This window comes from Cryphonectria parasitica (genome assembly GCF_011745365.1).
Source record: "Cryphonectria parasitica EP155 unplaced genomic scaffold M406scaffold_3, whole genome shotgun sequence".
In the NCBI taxonomy this organism is placed as follows: Eukaryota; Fungi; Ascomycota; class Sordariomycetes; order Diaporthales; family Cryphonectriaceae; genus Cryphonectria; species Cryphonectria parasitica.
Window position 1 is genome coordinate 1,063,290 of NW_024468911.1, and position 17,306 is coordinate 1,080,595.

The 17,306-nt window shown below is 51.5% G+C and overlaps 4 protein-coding genes across 4 annotated transcripts; 1 reads left to right on the forward strand and 3 right to left on the reverse strand.

The window, feature by feature from the left end:
* Positions 1-514: 514 nt before the first annotated feature.
* On the reverse strand, positions 515-2,836 carry M406DRAFT_69102 (uncharacterized protein; the record flags this gene model as incomplete). Its single annotated transcript, XM_040925228.1, has 5 exons — positions 515-1,288; positions 1,481-1,836; positions 2,005-2,065; positions 2,161-2,490; positions 2,558-2,836. The coding sequence occupies 5 exons, from the start codon at positions 2,834-2,836 to the stop codon at positions 515-517; spliced, it is 1,800 nt and encodes a 599-aa protein (XP_040777887.1).
* A 2,220-nt stretch (positions 2,837-5,056) lies between these two features.
* M406DRAFT_254837 (taurine catabolism dioxygenase) lies at positions 5,057-6,365 on the reverse strand (the record flags this gene model as incomplete). The annotated part of the gene is made up of 4 exons (XM_040916988.1): positions 5,057-5,217; positions 5,277-5,651; positions 5,730-6,074; positions 6,146-6,365. The coding sequence occupies 4 exons, from the start codon at positions 6,363-6,365 to the stop codon at positions 5,057-5,059; spliced, it is 1,101 nt and encodes a 366-aa protein (XP_040777888.1).
* Positions 6,366-8,711: 2,346 nt separating this feature from the next.
* On the forward strand, positions 8,712-10,794 carry M406DRAFT_253242 (uncharacterized protein; the record flags this gene model as incomplete). Its single annotated transcript, XM_040916888.1, has 2 exons — positions 8,712-9,973; positions 10,089-10,794. 2 exons carry the CDS (start codon positions 8,712-8,714, stop codon positions 10,792-10,794), a joined length of 1,968 nt encoding a protein of 655 aa, XP_040777889.1.
* A 4,646-nt stretch (positions 10,795-15,440) lies between these two features.
* M406DRAFT_223249 (uncharacterized protein) lies at positions 15,441-16,366 on the reverse strand (the record flags this gene model as incomplete). Its single annotated transcript, XM_040915645.1, has 2 exons — positions 15,441-15,648; positions 15,948-16,366. Coding segments are annotated over 2 exons (627 nt in total), but the record flags the coding sequence as incomplete, so codon positions are not given.
* Between the last annotated feature and the right edge of the window lie 940 nt (positions 16,367-17,306).

Consider the following 17,306-nt stretch of genomic DNA (forward strand, 5'->3'; position numbering starts at 1 on the left):
GCTACAGACTCGTTTGATATCGCATGATCGACGGCTGGGCGAGGATCGCCAGCAGGGTTGTCATACCTTGCATGATTATAAGTGCTCAAATTCCTGTGTCTCAGATTTTGAGTTTGTTGTAAATACTCCTGTTGTTTTATACCTAGGTATCCAATGCTAGCTAGCTCCTCACAATGTTCGATGCACCTTCGAGAGGGACATCGATTGAACTAGGAGAGAAGGGAGAAAATACAAAAGGAAGAGAAGGAGAAAGAAAAAAAGGAAATGCAATCTTTTTCACAGGCAGTGCTGGCCGTATTGTTGCCCTCCATAATTGTTATATACATAAATTTGTTACCCAAAGGACCAAACTTTAAGAAATAGGTTCGTACACTCAGAGAAGATGATGATTAATACACTACACAACGATCAAGTGTTCTTGCTCAACAGCTGTTGCAGGGCACAATCTCGGACCGATCAGCACCGGCAACGCCTCACAGAATCAGAAAATAAGGCAATCGTCACCCCGTCTTTCTCAAGAGGCCGAACCGTAATGCAAGGGCGCTGACGTCTGATCTTGCGAGGCCCAAGTATCCTGACTTGGCTGGCGTACCATCGGGTGTGGCTGCGATGAGACTGTGATGTTGTTGAAAGAAGCCATCGTGCCACCGTCGAGCTCCGACATAGTGGGCGACAGCGTCCCTGGAGGAGACACTGCACCAGAGACCTGGCCAGCCTTTGATATTCTCAGGTTCTTTGGCATCATCTCAGGCGCTTGCTGGCCTCGTGATGCGTTTCGAGCCGAGGCTGTCGGCGTCCCGGGCATTTCGTACTTTGGGGCGCCTGGACTTGTGGGCAGCTCATAGGCCGGAACGTAGACCACGCTGGCACCACCAGATGAAGTGACGGCACGTGGTTCATCTTGTTCCATCTTATCAGGAAGAGGCGGTAGCGGTGCATCATGCTTGCTTCCTTTAGCATGAGCGTACTGGTCGAAAGCAGAGGAGCTCGAGCTCCGACTCGCTCCCGCAGAGGTACCATAGTTCTGTATCTTCCCGTCTCGCTGTGGTGCGAGCGTAGCCTCATCCTGGGAGGTTTGCTGGTTCTTCTGCGCCCTTCTTCGTAGCAAAAAGACTATGGCTCCGCCTGCGATGAGGAGCCCAGCGAGGCCAGCTCCGATCCCGACTCCAACCTGCGCGGCTGAGGACAGTTTTCCAGGGCTACTGCTGCTACTGGCTGCCGATGTTCCTTTGCTTGAGTTTGTCCCCGTCGTTGCTGATGCAGCCGCTGCAGACGCCGAAGGTGTCTGCTAATTTGCTGTGTTAGCTGTTTGTGCTTGAAATGTACTGAACATGGGCACCGCCATGTATTAGGCGGTCTTGGCCGCTGCTTCAACCAGTGAAGACCCGGATGATGTCTCCTCGGGAAAGAAATATATTGTTGGAGAGGAAGTCCAAAGGGGTTTTCGATGATGAGACAGGAAAAACTATTTTTGACTTACAGTATTCGTGATGGTTGTAGGCAGTGCTTTAGCCTCCGCCCAGGTGTCCATCCCAGTACGCGACACCTCCTTCATGCAGCCGCCGGACATGTAGTAGATACGAAGGTCATAGTTCGCAGGGTTAGATGCGACCGCAAAGTCAGCCGCCTCGTCATCGGCCAGTGGCCAGTATTGTGTGTCCATGCTGGGGTTAATACTCCAGGCGCCAAGATTCGTGTCCGCCACAGACGACAGGTTGTACAGATACTTGTCGCTGCCGATGTAGTATATGAACTTGGAGGCATCTTGGTCTATAGCCAGAGCCAGATTGGCAACTTGTGATGGCCAACCTTCGAGTTGGGAAAACACTACCTGGGCTGTATCAATGGTGAAATTTTGTGTTGAGGTACTGGACGTGTTACTGTTTGAGAGAGAATAAGGCGTAGATTCTTTTGCTAGTCAGTGATCATCTGACCAAAGGGAAAAGATGAAGATATGAAGCTGAAGGGACGCATTGTGACCCTCATTTGTTCGGGAGAACTTACCGACTGTCCATGGAGTTCCACTGAAGGTAGAGGCGATTTCAATATTCTTGTCGCTCCTTGCCTGTACGGTATACATTTCCGCTGTCTAAGCAACGACGACGATCAGCAAAGAGACATTATATCTTCAAGTAACGAAAGGACATCAAGGTCTCGTACGGCGTTGATCACGGCGGCCCCCACAGCTGGGCCCTGAAGGTGTCCATCAGGGTTGACCATGCCGATGTAACTCCATGTATTGTCCGGACCGTACTCGATCTGATGTAGAGTGGCATTTGTATCGTGAAAGAAGAGCCGTGTCCCTGCTAGCAGCACAAGGCGGACAGTCGCCAGCCCAGTGAACAGGCTGATATCCGGCATCTCAGGATCATCTGCAAGCTCGCCATCGGGTGAATCGCGACCCATGAGCGTATAAGTCCCATCATCCGCATTACATTTGAAACGCTCGTGTTCTATATTCAAACCAGTGTTTTGATAGAATAGATCGGCCTGTATGAATTTTTAAAAGATCAGTAACCAGTGCGATATGTAGGTATTTTCTCCTTTCATAACATACATAGACAGTGTCATCCTCAATAAACCCAACTGCAGCGATGTTTGAGCCACTCTTTGGCTCTACCGAGACCGGCAGTAATAAAGGTGATTTTGTAGGCCAGGCGGGCGTCGAGCCGCTGTTACACGGGCTGTAGGTGAAGTTTCCTTCTGAATTGAGCACGATGAGTTGAGTGCCCAGATCCGTTATGAACGCCGCATATTGGCCGCATTTCGAGGGTGTAAAGAGGGCGAAGAGGCAAGTCCACAATGCGTGCCTCCAGATGTGCCGAGTTCTAGCCATGTTGCGCGATGATAAGGGACATGGACATGTATGAAATTCAACGAAAGAGAAAAGATTAGCTAAATGAACGACCGAGCAGCAAACGCAATGACCACTGTTGCAAAGGAATGAATGAGTTGACGCCGGCTGACAAAAGAGAGAAGAGAGATCAGCCTTAGTGGGGATAGAAGAGTATCATCATTTCTCCCTTCTGTCTCGTATCATGGCGAATATGTTGGCACCAGGTTCAGATCCTCGGATCCTCTTCTGCTCCTTGTCATAGCAGGGGCAACGAGCCCCAACATCATCCATCATCCCTCAAGAGACTTCGAGGCTATTCAGCCCGTCAAATCCAGCCAATCAAACACCTTTGACTTGTGGAGTCTTTGTTAAAGCCCAGTTGCCAACACCCTCCTGCAGATCCAGCAAATTGGGCCAGCCCCAGCCAGGGACCCACGGTCTCCCCTTGTGCTTCCAGGCTCACTGGAGCCTCATGACTTGTGTGGCGGGAACAAGGCGCACAGACTCGACTTACTACTGCAGTTTGTATGCGCGATGCGGTCAAACTGTGGCTTCCAGCTGTGCCACAGGGGAAATGAATCCACGCGGTTGGATGCAGGGTCAAAAATCCCACGGTTTCGCCTGTCCTCAGATAATCGAACAGAACGTCCCCGCTCCTCCCTGTCAGATTGTTAACTCCGATGAGTGTTCACAAAGGCTGGAAAAAGCTGTTGGTGGCTCGAGGGCGGTGTGCTTTCTTGCAGCGCCATGCCTGCTCTTCAACCCGCTTCATCGCGTTCAGCACGAATTGTCGTCATTACATAAGAGAGATAAACGACTTCTACTTATAGGCCACAAAAGATCCGTATATCTCTATTCGGAATTGTCCGAAACGACGCAGAGTGCTCGCGCTAACCTGCACATGGCCTATGCATGGACGCGCTACTGCGGCCATGTAACTCGCTACAGACACGGTTGGTGGCCCAAACTGTATAGACAGCTACAAGGTACAAAAATAGACTACGCAATAATTCCTTAAGTAATTTGTTGTGCTTGCGTTAAGCCAAACCTTGTTCCATGTAGAGCCGCCTCGTCTCAGCTCACGGGGCAGCTCAGATTCCGTCTTGTAGGTTCGAGAGGCGATGACATTAAGCAAGTCCTTAGGCGTTGATGATCTAGGTTCAAGACAGCCTCCAACATTGCTTAAGTCCTAAACGAATTACTCTCTCCGTGTACGTAGTCACGGAAGGATTTACCTTTTCACAGTCCTGGGGCATGTTGGCTTGATGCTTATGCACGGTTTCAAGGGCCACGCATCGTTTTGAATTTGGCCCAACAGCTCGGCAATTGGCATTTGTCGTGCAGGTTGCTCATAGTTATTATCAAAGATTACACCCGCCGACGGTGGTTTCCACTGTCTTCTCATCACTAAGCCAAACAGTCATGATCCAACCAATATCATCAGCAAATGTCGTATGTACGTACCTGGGAATACCTATTCGTTTGGAACTGCACCTCAATTGACCTTCAGAAGACCCAAAGGCGATGAGATAAAACTACGTGCAACCCATTTTAAGCCCGGTATTGTCCTACGTGAGTAAGTATTTCTGTCTAATGTGACGAAACTGACTGACAACCAAAACTGACATCCTATAATTATTTTTTTTAAGCCACTAGCTGGCTCGATTTGCTCCATGAATTTGCATTAGTATTGATTACATCGCTATTTGGAGATACAGCGGACTGCAAAAGAGAGCGATGTCTTGAAACATTTTCTTTCTGTTGGCTCAGGGGAGAACGAAACTCCTCTCCTGTCATATATGCTGTTTTCCCTTGAACCCGGAATCAAAAGGAATGAATGAATACCTACTTCACTAAGACCTCTGAAACTTGATTTTGATTGTTCAAGCCGAGTATAACATCGAAGAGGACTGAATTTGCAGAAGCGGACTAAGGTTGGGGACAAAAGCATTCATGAATTGTACAGAGTCAACAAAACAAGTAACAGTGCTATCCTTGATCGAGAAGTTGGACGTAGATTTCCACAGTTCGCCACATCAGGATATATATGAGAACGTAAATGACAACAGAAGATGAGTATCTGACTTTGCCTGGACCGCAGCAAGCGCACCTGCGCCGTCCACATCCTGCAACCCACCCCAACCCTGGGCAACGTTGTCATGCCTGGAGTGGACTTGCGCACCATGTATGGCCGCTCCGATATTCAGCACGTTTAGAGGCCTACTGTATGTATGGGATATTCAGATCGACGCGGCGCGAGGTGCTCTTGGGATCAAAGTACGGTCGCTCTCCGATACCGACGGCTCGGTTACCGAACCTGTCTCCAAGGCCATGATAGTCCAAGGTCATGGTGTGATATACGCTGCGGTTGTCCCAAATGGCTATTCATGTGTCAGTAATTTGATTCCATAAGCACGAGCAAGGGGGTTTGAGGATGTACCAATATCGTTCTTGTTCTTCCATTTCAACCTCACTTGGAGATCATGATTCTGGTAGACCAGATCGAGGAACCACTTCAGGAGATGGTTGCTCTCGGCTTCGGTCAGACCGTTAATATGCCTAGCGAAGCCTCCCACGGGGAAGATGCTTTTCCAGCCTGTGACTGGGTTCGTTCGGACGACGGGATGGGTAGTCTGCAGGTTGGAGCCGACATTCTCTGGAGCACCGCGGGGCTTTGTGTATATCTCGAAGCCACCTTGCTCGGCAATCTTGTTGAATTGTTGGCCTTTGAAGGTTGCCGTCAAGCCCTCGAGAAACTTCTGGTACGGCTCGCTGATCCGGTCATAGACTTCATAGCCCGAAGCCCATAGGGTGTCTATGCCATGGGTCGTCCATGTTAGCCATCAAATTCTATGTCTTACTGCAACCATTAAAAAAAAGATTCATTACTGACCGCCACCTGTCTCTGGGAATTCAATGAGCCGCAGCGAGGTGTAATCAGCAGGCACGGGCTCGAACCCAATATCAGAGTGCCATTGAGCATTGTTCTGCTTCTTGGTGCTCCTCTCCTCGTGGTCGGCTTCGTTGATCTTGAGCTGCTGGAATTGTTTGGAGCTGATGGTGCTGATTTCTGGATCATCGCCGCCAAGATTGCGCTCGCTGTTCAACACAGGGTGGATATGAAGGGATGATGTTTTGGGACGCCCAGTCAGCTCCCCCAGACGAAGTATCAGCTTCTTTTGGAGATCATTCGTGAGATCATCCTGGGCACGGAAGAATACGACGCCACGTTGAGAGACTGAGAGACAGAATTTTGATCTATTAGAGACACGTCGTTGGGCCCACATTGCCGGCTTTGTATCGACTTACTAGTAATGGCAAGATCCCGGAGCAGCTCGTCCGAGTTAGGAGCATTCAGCCATTCGACAAGGCTGGCCTTGGGAAATTCTTTGCCGATGACTGGGGTCACTTCGAAAGATTCATAGGCATCCAAAGCCCTAGACAGCTTGAGAGGCTCCGGAAATTCTGTGAAGACTGACTTCGATGAGACGGGGCCCTCGATGGGAGTGTCAACTGCTGAGGGGGCCATGGTGGATTACGAAAAACTTGAATGGGTTCAATGCTTGAAAAGAGAGACTTTCTACCGTTCTTGGCGAGGATTCAAGGCATGTAGTCAGAAAGATGCAGCAAGCCCCGTCACTTATAGACGGTCTGACCATATGCTTTCTGCTTTTCGGCTCTCGCCATCTGCTCGTGTAGAGGATGCACCATGCCAAGAGAACTCGTGGCGAAAGCCCTGGCCATTGGTATCAAATACCATAATCAACACATCTAAGAGAGGCAACGCGAGGTCATGACGGAAGACACGCCAATGATGCCGTGATTTGAATGGACCTATCGCTGTTGCCGTAACTTTGTGAGCAGAAATATGGCAAGCAGGCATCTACAGTCCTGAGGCGGGGTTGTGTGCATCCTAGCTGCATGTCGTAAACGTACCGACTTCCAGCCGGTCGTTCCCGCATAGTCCTTGGAGCATCACGATGGATACCTGGGGCTGTTGAAGTGGACGAAGACTGTGGAGTGTGAAGGACTAAGGACGGCGTGACTCACAGTCGCACTCGTAATTACTGATACAATCACAAGCCCCAAACATCCTAATTTAATGTACTATGAAACCCGTATATGCGTGCTTGGTGCCCACTGCCAAATCTGTGAGTTTCTCTGATAGTCTCTGCAAATTTACTATCTATCGAATATTAGAAGGGACTGTTGGTGCGTTGCTCTGCGCTGAAGTCGCGAGCGTGACGGAATTACCTAGCTACTTCAGAAGTAAGTACCGTAGTATCTCAAGTAGGTACTGCGTGAGTGATTATGGGATAGTATATTTGATTTGGTGTCTGAGGTCGCCATCGCTGACTTCGAGATAGGCGGCAAGAGGCGTTTCAATTTCTGAGCCAACAATTCAATAGCACATCGAGTCTCTCCGATCTGTCTCTTTCTGATTCTCTCTGCGTCTCCCTTTTCTACGCTCATCATCACCACCACCTTCTTTGTCCTTCGAGTTCCCAATGAGTTTGGTCATAAGCTTGACTCTCACGTGGTTCATGGAGAAAACGCGCATTTTATCGTCCTAGCGGGATGCCTCCATCAACAGATCGTGCCCGTCTGCATGTGTCTACTGCAAAGCCGTCCTAGGCAGGTGGAACAAGCGTCCACGGGTCCAGGAACCAAAACGCAATGCACATCTAGACTACCTCTACCAGGAGTTGCAAAGACTTTGTCAGTACACGATGTCACGTCGCCGGCAATAGTCTTCATGGGGCTGGATGGGGATCTTTTACTTTAGCAGACGGGTTGCGCCATGTGCGACTACAGTGCATGACGCTCAAGCGAGGCTGTATTCGGTCTGTCAAGATATAGCGAGGGCGTTTGCAGTGAATAAGACGACGTGAGACGTCCCGACGGACGAGAGATATTGGTGGGGCTCTCGGTACGATAACCAGAAGAGGGGAACAAAGACATGATCACCGATCCCTCCTGAAGCCCGTCAAAAGTTATCTACAGCTTCGCAGAATGTATTGATTCTAAATGCAGATATGAGGTCAACCGTCAATGCAGGCCCTATGCAGCTCGTCTATTTCTTGGGTTGTCTGACGTCCTGTCGGGAGGCCCTCTCGCTGAATTTCCTTCTGGACCATTCTGCAACTGTCGTGAGGCAGGCATTGAGAGTTGGCGAAGTTACTTGACCGCTCTTCTTCTCAGACACTCCATTCTCACTTGTGTTACTTTCTGCTTTCTGTACAGGTCCACAAGGAGCGGTCGTTTTTGAGGCCTGTGGAGGCGTGGTTGAAACTTGAAACATTTAGGTTGGCAAGGGTCTTTATTTTGGGTGCGTGAGCCTGTTTTCCTTGGTTCCTACTGTCTCTCACGCACTAGCATCTTGGCAGCCGTCCAAGCACCCAAATCTGTTTGGCCAGGCGACGTCATCAGCCATCTCTGGTAGCCATCGACCCACTATAGCTTGCCCGTCTGTGTGCAACGAAGTGACCGCCAGGCCAGCCAGAAATTCGAGAAGTTTGTCAGTCGAGATCCTGCTCTTTGGTGTGTGAGTGACCTATTCCTGAGGACCTAGGAAGTGAACCTTCCTCTGACAAATCCTCAATTGACTCCCCCTGAAGCCATCTTTGAGCTTCAATCTATCGCCTCTGCCCTGCGCTGCCGAGAAGAGCTCGCACCACCTGTGCTCGGGCAATCGCTTCCCCTTTTGATCTCGTGAGGGCTTCACACGCTGGCCTGGGTTGAACGAGCTGGCCTAGAACCACACACACATTCACCCTCCCCCCCCCCCCAAACACACACAACTCACACTCGCAGACAGGGGTTTAACGAGCCTGCATTGCCTCTCTCACTTCTTAGCTGTCGCCTTCCCTCAGCTATGGCTCCTAGAGGGTGGATAGACTGGCGCGCCCTCCTTGGCTTCGATGGTCCTCGGAGCCACGACCACTGGTGGCAGGAATCCCGCCAACGCCTCCTTCCGCGCTTTGTCGACGAGTCGCTGCAGTCCGCCATCCCGCCCGTCGAGGTCACCAAGACCGCCCTGCGCCTGCGGCACCTCGTCGAGGAGGCTGTCCCCGTCGAGCTATCCGAGGATCAGGTGACACAGCCCCACAGCAAGGTGATCACCAAAAAGGTCATCGCCGCCACCAAGGAGGCAGGCGGTCGCCAGTATGGCGCCTGTGTGGTCTTCGGCCTCCTCGTCTGCAAGCGCTGGTTCAAGCACCAGTCCGTCATCGAGCTCTGGGACTGCGAGCTGCACACCCTGCGCGCCACCGCCTGCGAGGTCATCGCCAAGGCCCTCATCGAGGGCGACAGCGACAATGAGCACCTCATGCACGATGTGCTGCTCAAGCGCTACTCCATCATCCTCGACGGCGAGGCGACGAACCCGTGCAACGTCATCGAGAAGGCCGTCGACCTGCACGCCCTGCGCGTCATCGGCAGCTCCGGCTACCAGAAGTGCGTGAGCTACCTGTGGAAGGGCTGGCTGGTGCAGGACGAGGACGACCCGGCCAGCTTTGTCGAATACAAGGGAAGGGATGACACGGGCTTCCTCGTGCACCTCGATCCGGACCGCATGAGGGCCCCGATGTATCAGAACGCCGCACAGGTCCTGATCTCGCTCATTTACTTGGGCCTGTATACTGGCGCCATCAACTCTATCAACCGGGATGCCGATCTTGATTTCGTCGAGGGCCTGCTGTACATCTTCACCCTGGGCTTTGTTTTTGACGAGATCTCCAAGGGCTGGAAGGCCGGCTACCAGATCTACGGTTTCTGGACGGCATTCAACTTTACCTTGTACGGGCTCCTGACAACCAGTCTTATCTTCCGCTTCGTCGCCTTGAGCAAGGAACCCGCGCCGCCGGGCGACGACGAAGGAGATAGGGAGCGTCTCAACATCATGAGCTACAACTTCCTGGCCTGCTGCGCGCCCATGTTCTGGATGAGGCTGCTATTGTACCTCGACAGTTTCCGCTTCTTCGGCGCCATGCTTGTGGTCCTCAAGGTCATGATGAAGGAGTCTATCATCTTCTTCGCGCTGCTGCTCGTCATCATCATCGGCTTCCTGCAGGCCTTTATAGGGCTGGACCTCGCCGAGGATAACGTCGTCAGTGATTCGTGGTTCATCATTCAGCAGTACGTACTTGACTGTTCCAAAACCCCCCCCTCTTTTTTTTTTCTCGACCCTTTCTCTATCTCCATGTCTCTTTTCTTCCTGAGCCTGCTCTTCAGAACCTGACCTCGATCTTAGGATGGCAAACTCCATCATGCAGTCTCCAGACTTCAGTAATTTTGAAAAGTTCGGTCACCCCTTTGGGCTCGTGCTCTACTACATCTTCACCTTCGTGGTGATGGTGGTGCTTCTGAACATCCTCATCGCCTTGTACAACTCGGCCTACGAGGATATCAACGGCAACGCCAATGACGAGTACCTCGCCCTCTTCGCGCAAAAAACACTGCAATTCGTCCGCGCGCCCGACGAGAACGTCTTCATCGCGCCCTTCAACCTGATCGAGGTCTTTCTCCTGCTGATCCCCTTCGAGTGGTGGATGCCGAAGCGCCAGTATGAGCGCCTCAACGACATCGTCATGGGCGTCATCTACTCGCCGCTGCTTGTCGTCGCCGCCGTCTTCGAGATGCAGGGCGCTCGCGAGATCCGTGCTAATCGAGCTCGGGGCGAGGACGATGAGGACACGATCGAGGAGTGGGAGCAGATGGACGACCAGGTCGACTTCGAGGCTGATGGCTGGAAGAAGACAGTCAATGGTGCCAAGACGGATCTGCAGGCCAACCCGACCATCGATGAGGTCCAGAAACTCAGGGCGGACGTGGAGAGGCTGACGGGACTGGTGCTGGACCTGACGAAGGCGCTGGGGAAGGGGGATGGGGAGAAGGCCGTGAGTGGCTTCAGCAGGACGAGTACAGTGAGTTGTACCCTCTTGGTGCACCAAAAATGAGGATGCTGATGATGATGCTAACCATAATACTATAGACTGTCGGTGAGAGTCAGCAGTCCGGCAACGGTGACCAGGACCAGGAGTAATGGCGTCGCTAAGACCTCGAGGCTTAGCACTTGGATGAGGCCGAACACTATATGGGAGGTTCTTAGATGAACGTCCAATAAATACGATCTACAGGGGCAAGAGATTCGCACAGGGCAGAGCCGGTCAACAAAGGACCACTCGAGGGGGTAGGGAACATCTAGGTGTGTGTGTGTGTGTGTGTGTGTGTGTGTGTGTGTGTGTGTGTGTGTGTGTGTGTTGTGTGTGTGTGTTTGTGTTTCCGGAGTCTGTAATCACAAAGAGATTGGAACGCTACGATACTTATGGCTCAGCTTCAGGCGTTTTGCATGGCCTCTCCTCCGAGCAAAATCTTTCTTCCGTATCATCTGGCGATGGCGTTTTTGGAACCGAGGTAGTTTATTCTTTCTGAAATTGTCTTGTCAGCATTGGTTACCGATAAAAACAAGCATGCAGCATATAGTGATGGCAATGAATGAAGACAGCCTCTTTCTTCGCAATGCCCACCAAGCATGTTGAATAAACTCTGCACCCTCAAAAAAGGACGCTCATCTCCATACACATCCAGAACAGCACACACGCACACACACACATACAGAGAGTGGGATAGAGTGAGAGAGAGAGAGGGCTATTCGTCTAATGCTCAAGTGTACGCTGAAACCCACAGCCATCTCTCAACCCGCAATCCCTTCACCTACCTACCTATGAACTAGCGAGCAAGATACTACGTACATACCTCTTCCTCCTCCCACCCCTCCTGCAGCCAAGTAAGTCTTAGTAACATCAGCAGCTCTACAAGGTTCACGAGAACCAACCAACAGAATGGGGAGAAACATGAGAAAAACCCACCTTGCCAGTGAGTTGCATGCTGGCCACTCCACCGTGTACTATGGTACGTATGGTGGGGGCCCCTAGAAGGGGGAGTGTGGAAACGAACGACCTATTATGGCCCTGGCCGGTGGCCTGTCAGCCAAGCCATCAATGAAAATACTCCCTTTTGTTTTAAACTTTTTTTTTTAAAAAAAAAAAAAGGTAAATTTACTTTCTTGATTCTTTCCCGCATCTACAACAGATTTCACTTGGGACTTTCGACAGGTCTTGGCACGACATTCTTTCTCTTGACTTGAAATCAACCTCGTGCCCAAGCGGCACAGCCTAACATTATCCTCCATGATGTTGAGATATTCGATCATGCCTTGTCTGTCAAGTTTCCAAAGAGTTTCCACGTGTATCTTCGTCGGCTGTGCCTGTGGGCAGGTATCATAAGGGCAATGCGATGAACGTCGGCCAACTTAAGCCTGCTGGCAGTCAAATTCGGACACACGTCACAGCATGGCATGTTTATTCGGTGCTAGGTGGCTCATGACCTGTGCTCAGAAGATTGATCTTGTTTGAAAAACACCAAGATAGAAGATCTAACACGAGTACACAAGGTAAAGATTCCCAATATTGCGTGCCAACACCGGTCTCTAATATTACAGAAATGACCCAGTGGTGGTGACTAGGAGGCATCAAGTGGTGCAGGCCGAGGAGGTGTTGTATTTTCCCTCCAGACCAGACTGCGACAGGCAGACCGAAGTTGACATTCAGTCTTCCTCGTCACCATCGTCGGCAGCCACGGCGTCTTCCTCGTCCTCATCAACGGCGGGGGCCTCGGTCGCCTTGACCTTGGCCTTCTCCGTCAGATCGGCACCGTTCTCTTCGGGCACCGCATCATCATCCTCGTCAGCGCCGGCGTCCTCATCGTACTCCTCCTCAGGCTCTTCTTCGGGCTCATCACCCTCATCAACCTCCTCCTCGTCGCCGTTCTCGACCGGAGCCTCGTCTTCCTCGGCGGGAGCGGTCTTGACTTTCTTTGCAGGGGGACCTTTGGCTGTTGTGCGTGGAAAAGACGTCAGCGATTGAAACATGGCAGAGGTTTTCAAGTGAGGTCCACAGGGTACATACCTGTGCCAGCGTCATCTTCGCCGCCAGCGTCACCCTCATCCTCGAACTCCTCGTCCTCCCCCTCACCATCGTCATCGAAGTCTTCTTCATCCTCCTCGCTCACATATCTATCCATCAACAGGAGAGGTTAGCGATCTCACCATAGAGTTGCGTAGAGGTATGTATAAAAGCAAGGGGGAGTGCCCGAGCTATGCAAGCACGCCACAACGCAGACTTTCTGGGAAGGCGCGAGGTGATCGTCGCATGCCCAGGCAGGGAATTTGAAAGCGGCATGGCACGCATACCGACGCAGCCGCGGACTGGTCACTTGCTCGTCACACGGATCGCATGCCTCTTCACAAAGAGCGTCCACAACGGCAACTTGCCGCGCGCAGTAAGTGGGTGGGCGCATCATGATTTGGGTAACAAAGATATCATCACTGTCGCAATGTACATGCGACTGGGCCGGTTGCAAGGCGCATTGGACAGGGTGATGTTGGCAGCAAATACAATCAAGCACTTACTCTTCCTCGGACTCCTCGTCGCCGCTGGGAAGGCTGACCAGCTCTTCCTCCTCGGCCTTTCTCTTGCGCGAAGACATGGTGGTTTGGGGGGTTCCAAATGATACCAATTGAATAATAATGCGCTATTTGGAGATACTGGAAAGTGGTATTTGTGTAAGGGAAAAAGAGAGAAACTGCAGGGCACGAGAAAAAGGAAAAGAAAAGGGAAAGGGAAAAAGGCTGAAGGCAAGGGAAAGTTGGGTGGTCGCCAGTAGGTTGGGTGGGCGCGTACCTAGGGCGGGAGGGAGCAAGGTGGGAAGAGGGAGAGGGAGAGAGGGGGGGGGGGGGGCAAAGGAGCTACTACCAGCACAGCTACCACTGCAAGTGCGCACTTTACTACTACGTAGGAGAATAGGAAGAGAGAGGGAGGGAGGGATTGAGGAAGGGGGGGGGAGTCCTTGTGCCCAGGTGCTAGAGGCAGAGGGCAGATCTCATGGGAAGGAGGAGGAAGGGGACTGTGGGAGCTGAGCAAGGCATGTGTGAGCAAGCAGGGAAGTGGGACGAGGGGAAAAGGTGCGCAAGCAAGCGTAGAGAGCTGGGGAAGGGAGACAGAGGGAAACTTGGGGGTGGATTGGGGGAAGGAGGGGGTGAGCTTGGCCCTTCCCAAGCTTGACAAGGTTCAGCTTGATGCATCACTTTCTGTGTAGTGCTTGCTTCCCTGGGTTGCTGCCCTTCCGTCTCTGCAAAGCAAGTGTCACACTGCCGGGCCCAGAAGTAGCGTGTACATCTGGGAGGGCGATCTGTGACGTGATTAAACGTGAACCATGTACTCTCTGTACCTGCAGGACTGGGTGGGTAGGTACAAGGGGCTGCTGTTGGTGGCTGGTAGTGCAGACCATGCAAGCAGGTCTGCAAGCAATAAAGCAAGGACCACTTGTTGACCCAAGCTCATGCGAGCTCTCTCCTCTGGATAAGCTGATAAGAGCTCGGGCCTTCCTCCCCCAGACCCAGACCTGTACAAGCATAGTGCGATCCATCCTCCTCCCTTGCACAGCAGGTTGCAGGTTGCCAAAGGAATGCAGAATAAGCATCCCCTGACACGTGCTTGATTCTGTGGTTGATTGAGGAACCAGGCATCAGTTCTAGGCTCTACAAGTCTCACCTGAAGCACCAGATACTATGCTATGTTGCACAAATAGAAGCAGTCAGCGTCACATAGAACCTCTTGCAGAGTTCACATTTTAATGAATTATTTGGTTAAAAAATATCTTAATGAGCGGGAATCCCTGATGATTCATGTAGACCGAATCAATGTTCACAAGGTATTGAAGGAGGTCCTGGTGTGAAGACATTTTAAAATGCTTGACTGATAAAGAGCAGCCTTCACAGCAAATAAATGTCCACCAAATTCAAGTACACTCTGTGAATAGAAGTAATACTTTGATATGGGCCATATCTAATCAGGCTATCGATACCTGGGAGTGAAGATCAAGCTGAATACTATATCGACTTTTCCCCCAAGTTGTCAACTTTTGACCTTTCTTCCTTCCACATACACCTTCAGGACTCGACCACATCCAGTTGAACTGGCACCTCCATTCTGAATAGTGGCCTGACCCTGGGACTCCAGTCACACAGTCCATGTCCACCACATGCACTGAGCTTGAGACAAACTCTTGCATCTCCCCCTCTTTTTCTTCTTCTTTTCTTTTATTTCTCTCCTCCCCCCCCCCCCCCTCATCTTGAACTGACCTTTGGCAATGCTCTCTTCCCCTTATGTGCTGCCATCTGTGATGCAAAATACATGGCTTATCCTCACTCGAGATGCAAAGAGGCTGTGGATGAGCGAGTGACTGACGCGAATAGGGCGATGGACGAGGCGTGAGAGCATCTTGAACATTCAACCACAATCCTATCACAACAGGTTCAGTGCGCTGGCTCAATCATGAAAGGTTATATTTCTGCTGGCAATCACCCTATACAGAGGTAGGTACAGATGAGGCCCCAATTGAGGACCATCAACATACAGATGAAGTATTTAATATGTACAACGAAGACCCGAGCCACTGCGGACAGACCAACACTCCCCATCCCCTCTCTCTTTCTTTTTTCTTGAGAGTCTCATAATGCTTTTGAGCATAGCTAAACTCTTTCTTATGCAGGGCTTTCCAGCACAATCTTCTCGATGGTGCAGGTCACTGTGGTGCCGCTCACTGTGGCTGAGGCCCCAGTGATGCTGTACACGGTAGCCGAGTTATAGTTGGTGGGGTCTGAGGTGCACCATGAGGAGGACGTGCTGCCCTCGGCGACAATGGTGACGTCCTCAAACGTGAGGGCGCCAAAGTTCCAGTCGACATCATACCTACGAACACAGATATCGCGTCAGTCTGGACATCCAACACACACACACACACACACACACACACACACATCCAACACACACATACATCCAACACACATACATCCAACACACACACACATCCAACACACACACACATCCAACACACATACACATCCAACACACATACACATCCAACACACATACACATCCAACACATACACATCCAACACACATACAAATCGAACACACATACACATCCAACACACACACAACCACATCCCAGTCCAGGACAAGGTGGGTGGGGGGGGGGGGCAACTCACAGCTCAATGGCAAAGATGGCCTGGTTGAAGCTCTTATCCGACAGGGCAAAGTCATTCACGTCCGTGGTTCCAGTGGACCCGTGTACAATGGTAGTCTGCCAGTTGGTGTCGTCGATACGCACATTACTGAAGGTGTTGGTCTCGCCCTGATAGGTGTTGAAGCCGCCGCCCCACCCAAGTGTGGGATTACTGCAACACCAACCAGACCCGAACCACCAGGTCCCGGAGGTCCCGTCGAGCACGTTCTGGTACACGCCCGAGCCGTCCGTCGGCTGCAGACCCGGCCAGAGGTAGTATGTGGCGGCGGCGGGGAGCTCGGGCACCACCATCGACCCGGACAGCTGGGTGAAATAAGCGCCCGAGGCCGGGTAGTAGGTGAGGAAATACCACGACACGGCGGACGCCGGCGTGCTCAGGAGGGAGAGCAGAGAGAGCGAGAGGGCGGCTTTGGAGAACATTTTGAGATTTGGGCGTGGATATCAACCACCAAAACTGACACAAAAAAAAGTTGTTGGAAATAGGACCGGTGTTTTGACGAGCAAACGACTGCGACAATCCGGGCGGACAGCGGGCGACGGAGAACAAACAGAATTCAGGGACCCGTAATCTTTCGAGAGAGAGACGAGGAAGAAAGAAGGGAGAAAAGATCGAGGTTGAAACAAAAGCAGCATATCGCTTTTTTTAAGGTTACTTTATACAACTAACCATAGCATATGCGCGCGAGATCTCGCAGTGCTTGTTCGGGGGAGGCTTTCCCTGGCCCCCTTTCGGTCCTGTCATCTCATCTATCCCGGACAGCGCCAAATCCACCCCCTCTCCAAACTGCGGGACCCACGGCGCTCCGGGCGGCACTGGGGATTGCGGCGGACCTCTTCCCTTTCGGGAAGGTTTCTTTGGCTCGAGTGACCCAATCTGTCAACAAATGGAGGAGGGGAGGGGGGGAAGGGGGGTTGATAGGACGGCTTTTCTTGCATTCTTTCATCTGTGCACGGGACCGTTATCATTCTTATTAATATTTTTTTTTTTTTTTTTTTTTTTTTTCGGTACGGGTGGTGTGCAGAGGTGATGGATGGCCATATCACACTAGGCGGCTGGGCAGAATAGAGAATGGCTCGGCCACGGCATTCTCAACTTGGAGGATAGTTGGAGTAACAGTAAACTAAGTCTATACGGGTGTGGGATATAGGCAAGGAGATTTGGGGCCTGGTTCGTGTTCGTTAATAATCTCCGTTCAGGTGCGCACTGGTTGACAGACGGCAGATGGGCTGGAAGTGTCCCAGCAGATTTGCCGTGTTTCTGCGCCTGATTGTTGTGTCCACCTCTGTATCGTGTATTGTTGATGTTTGCGTTGTCGATATT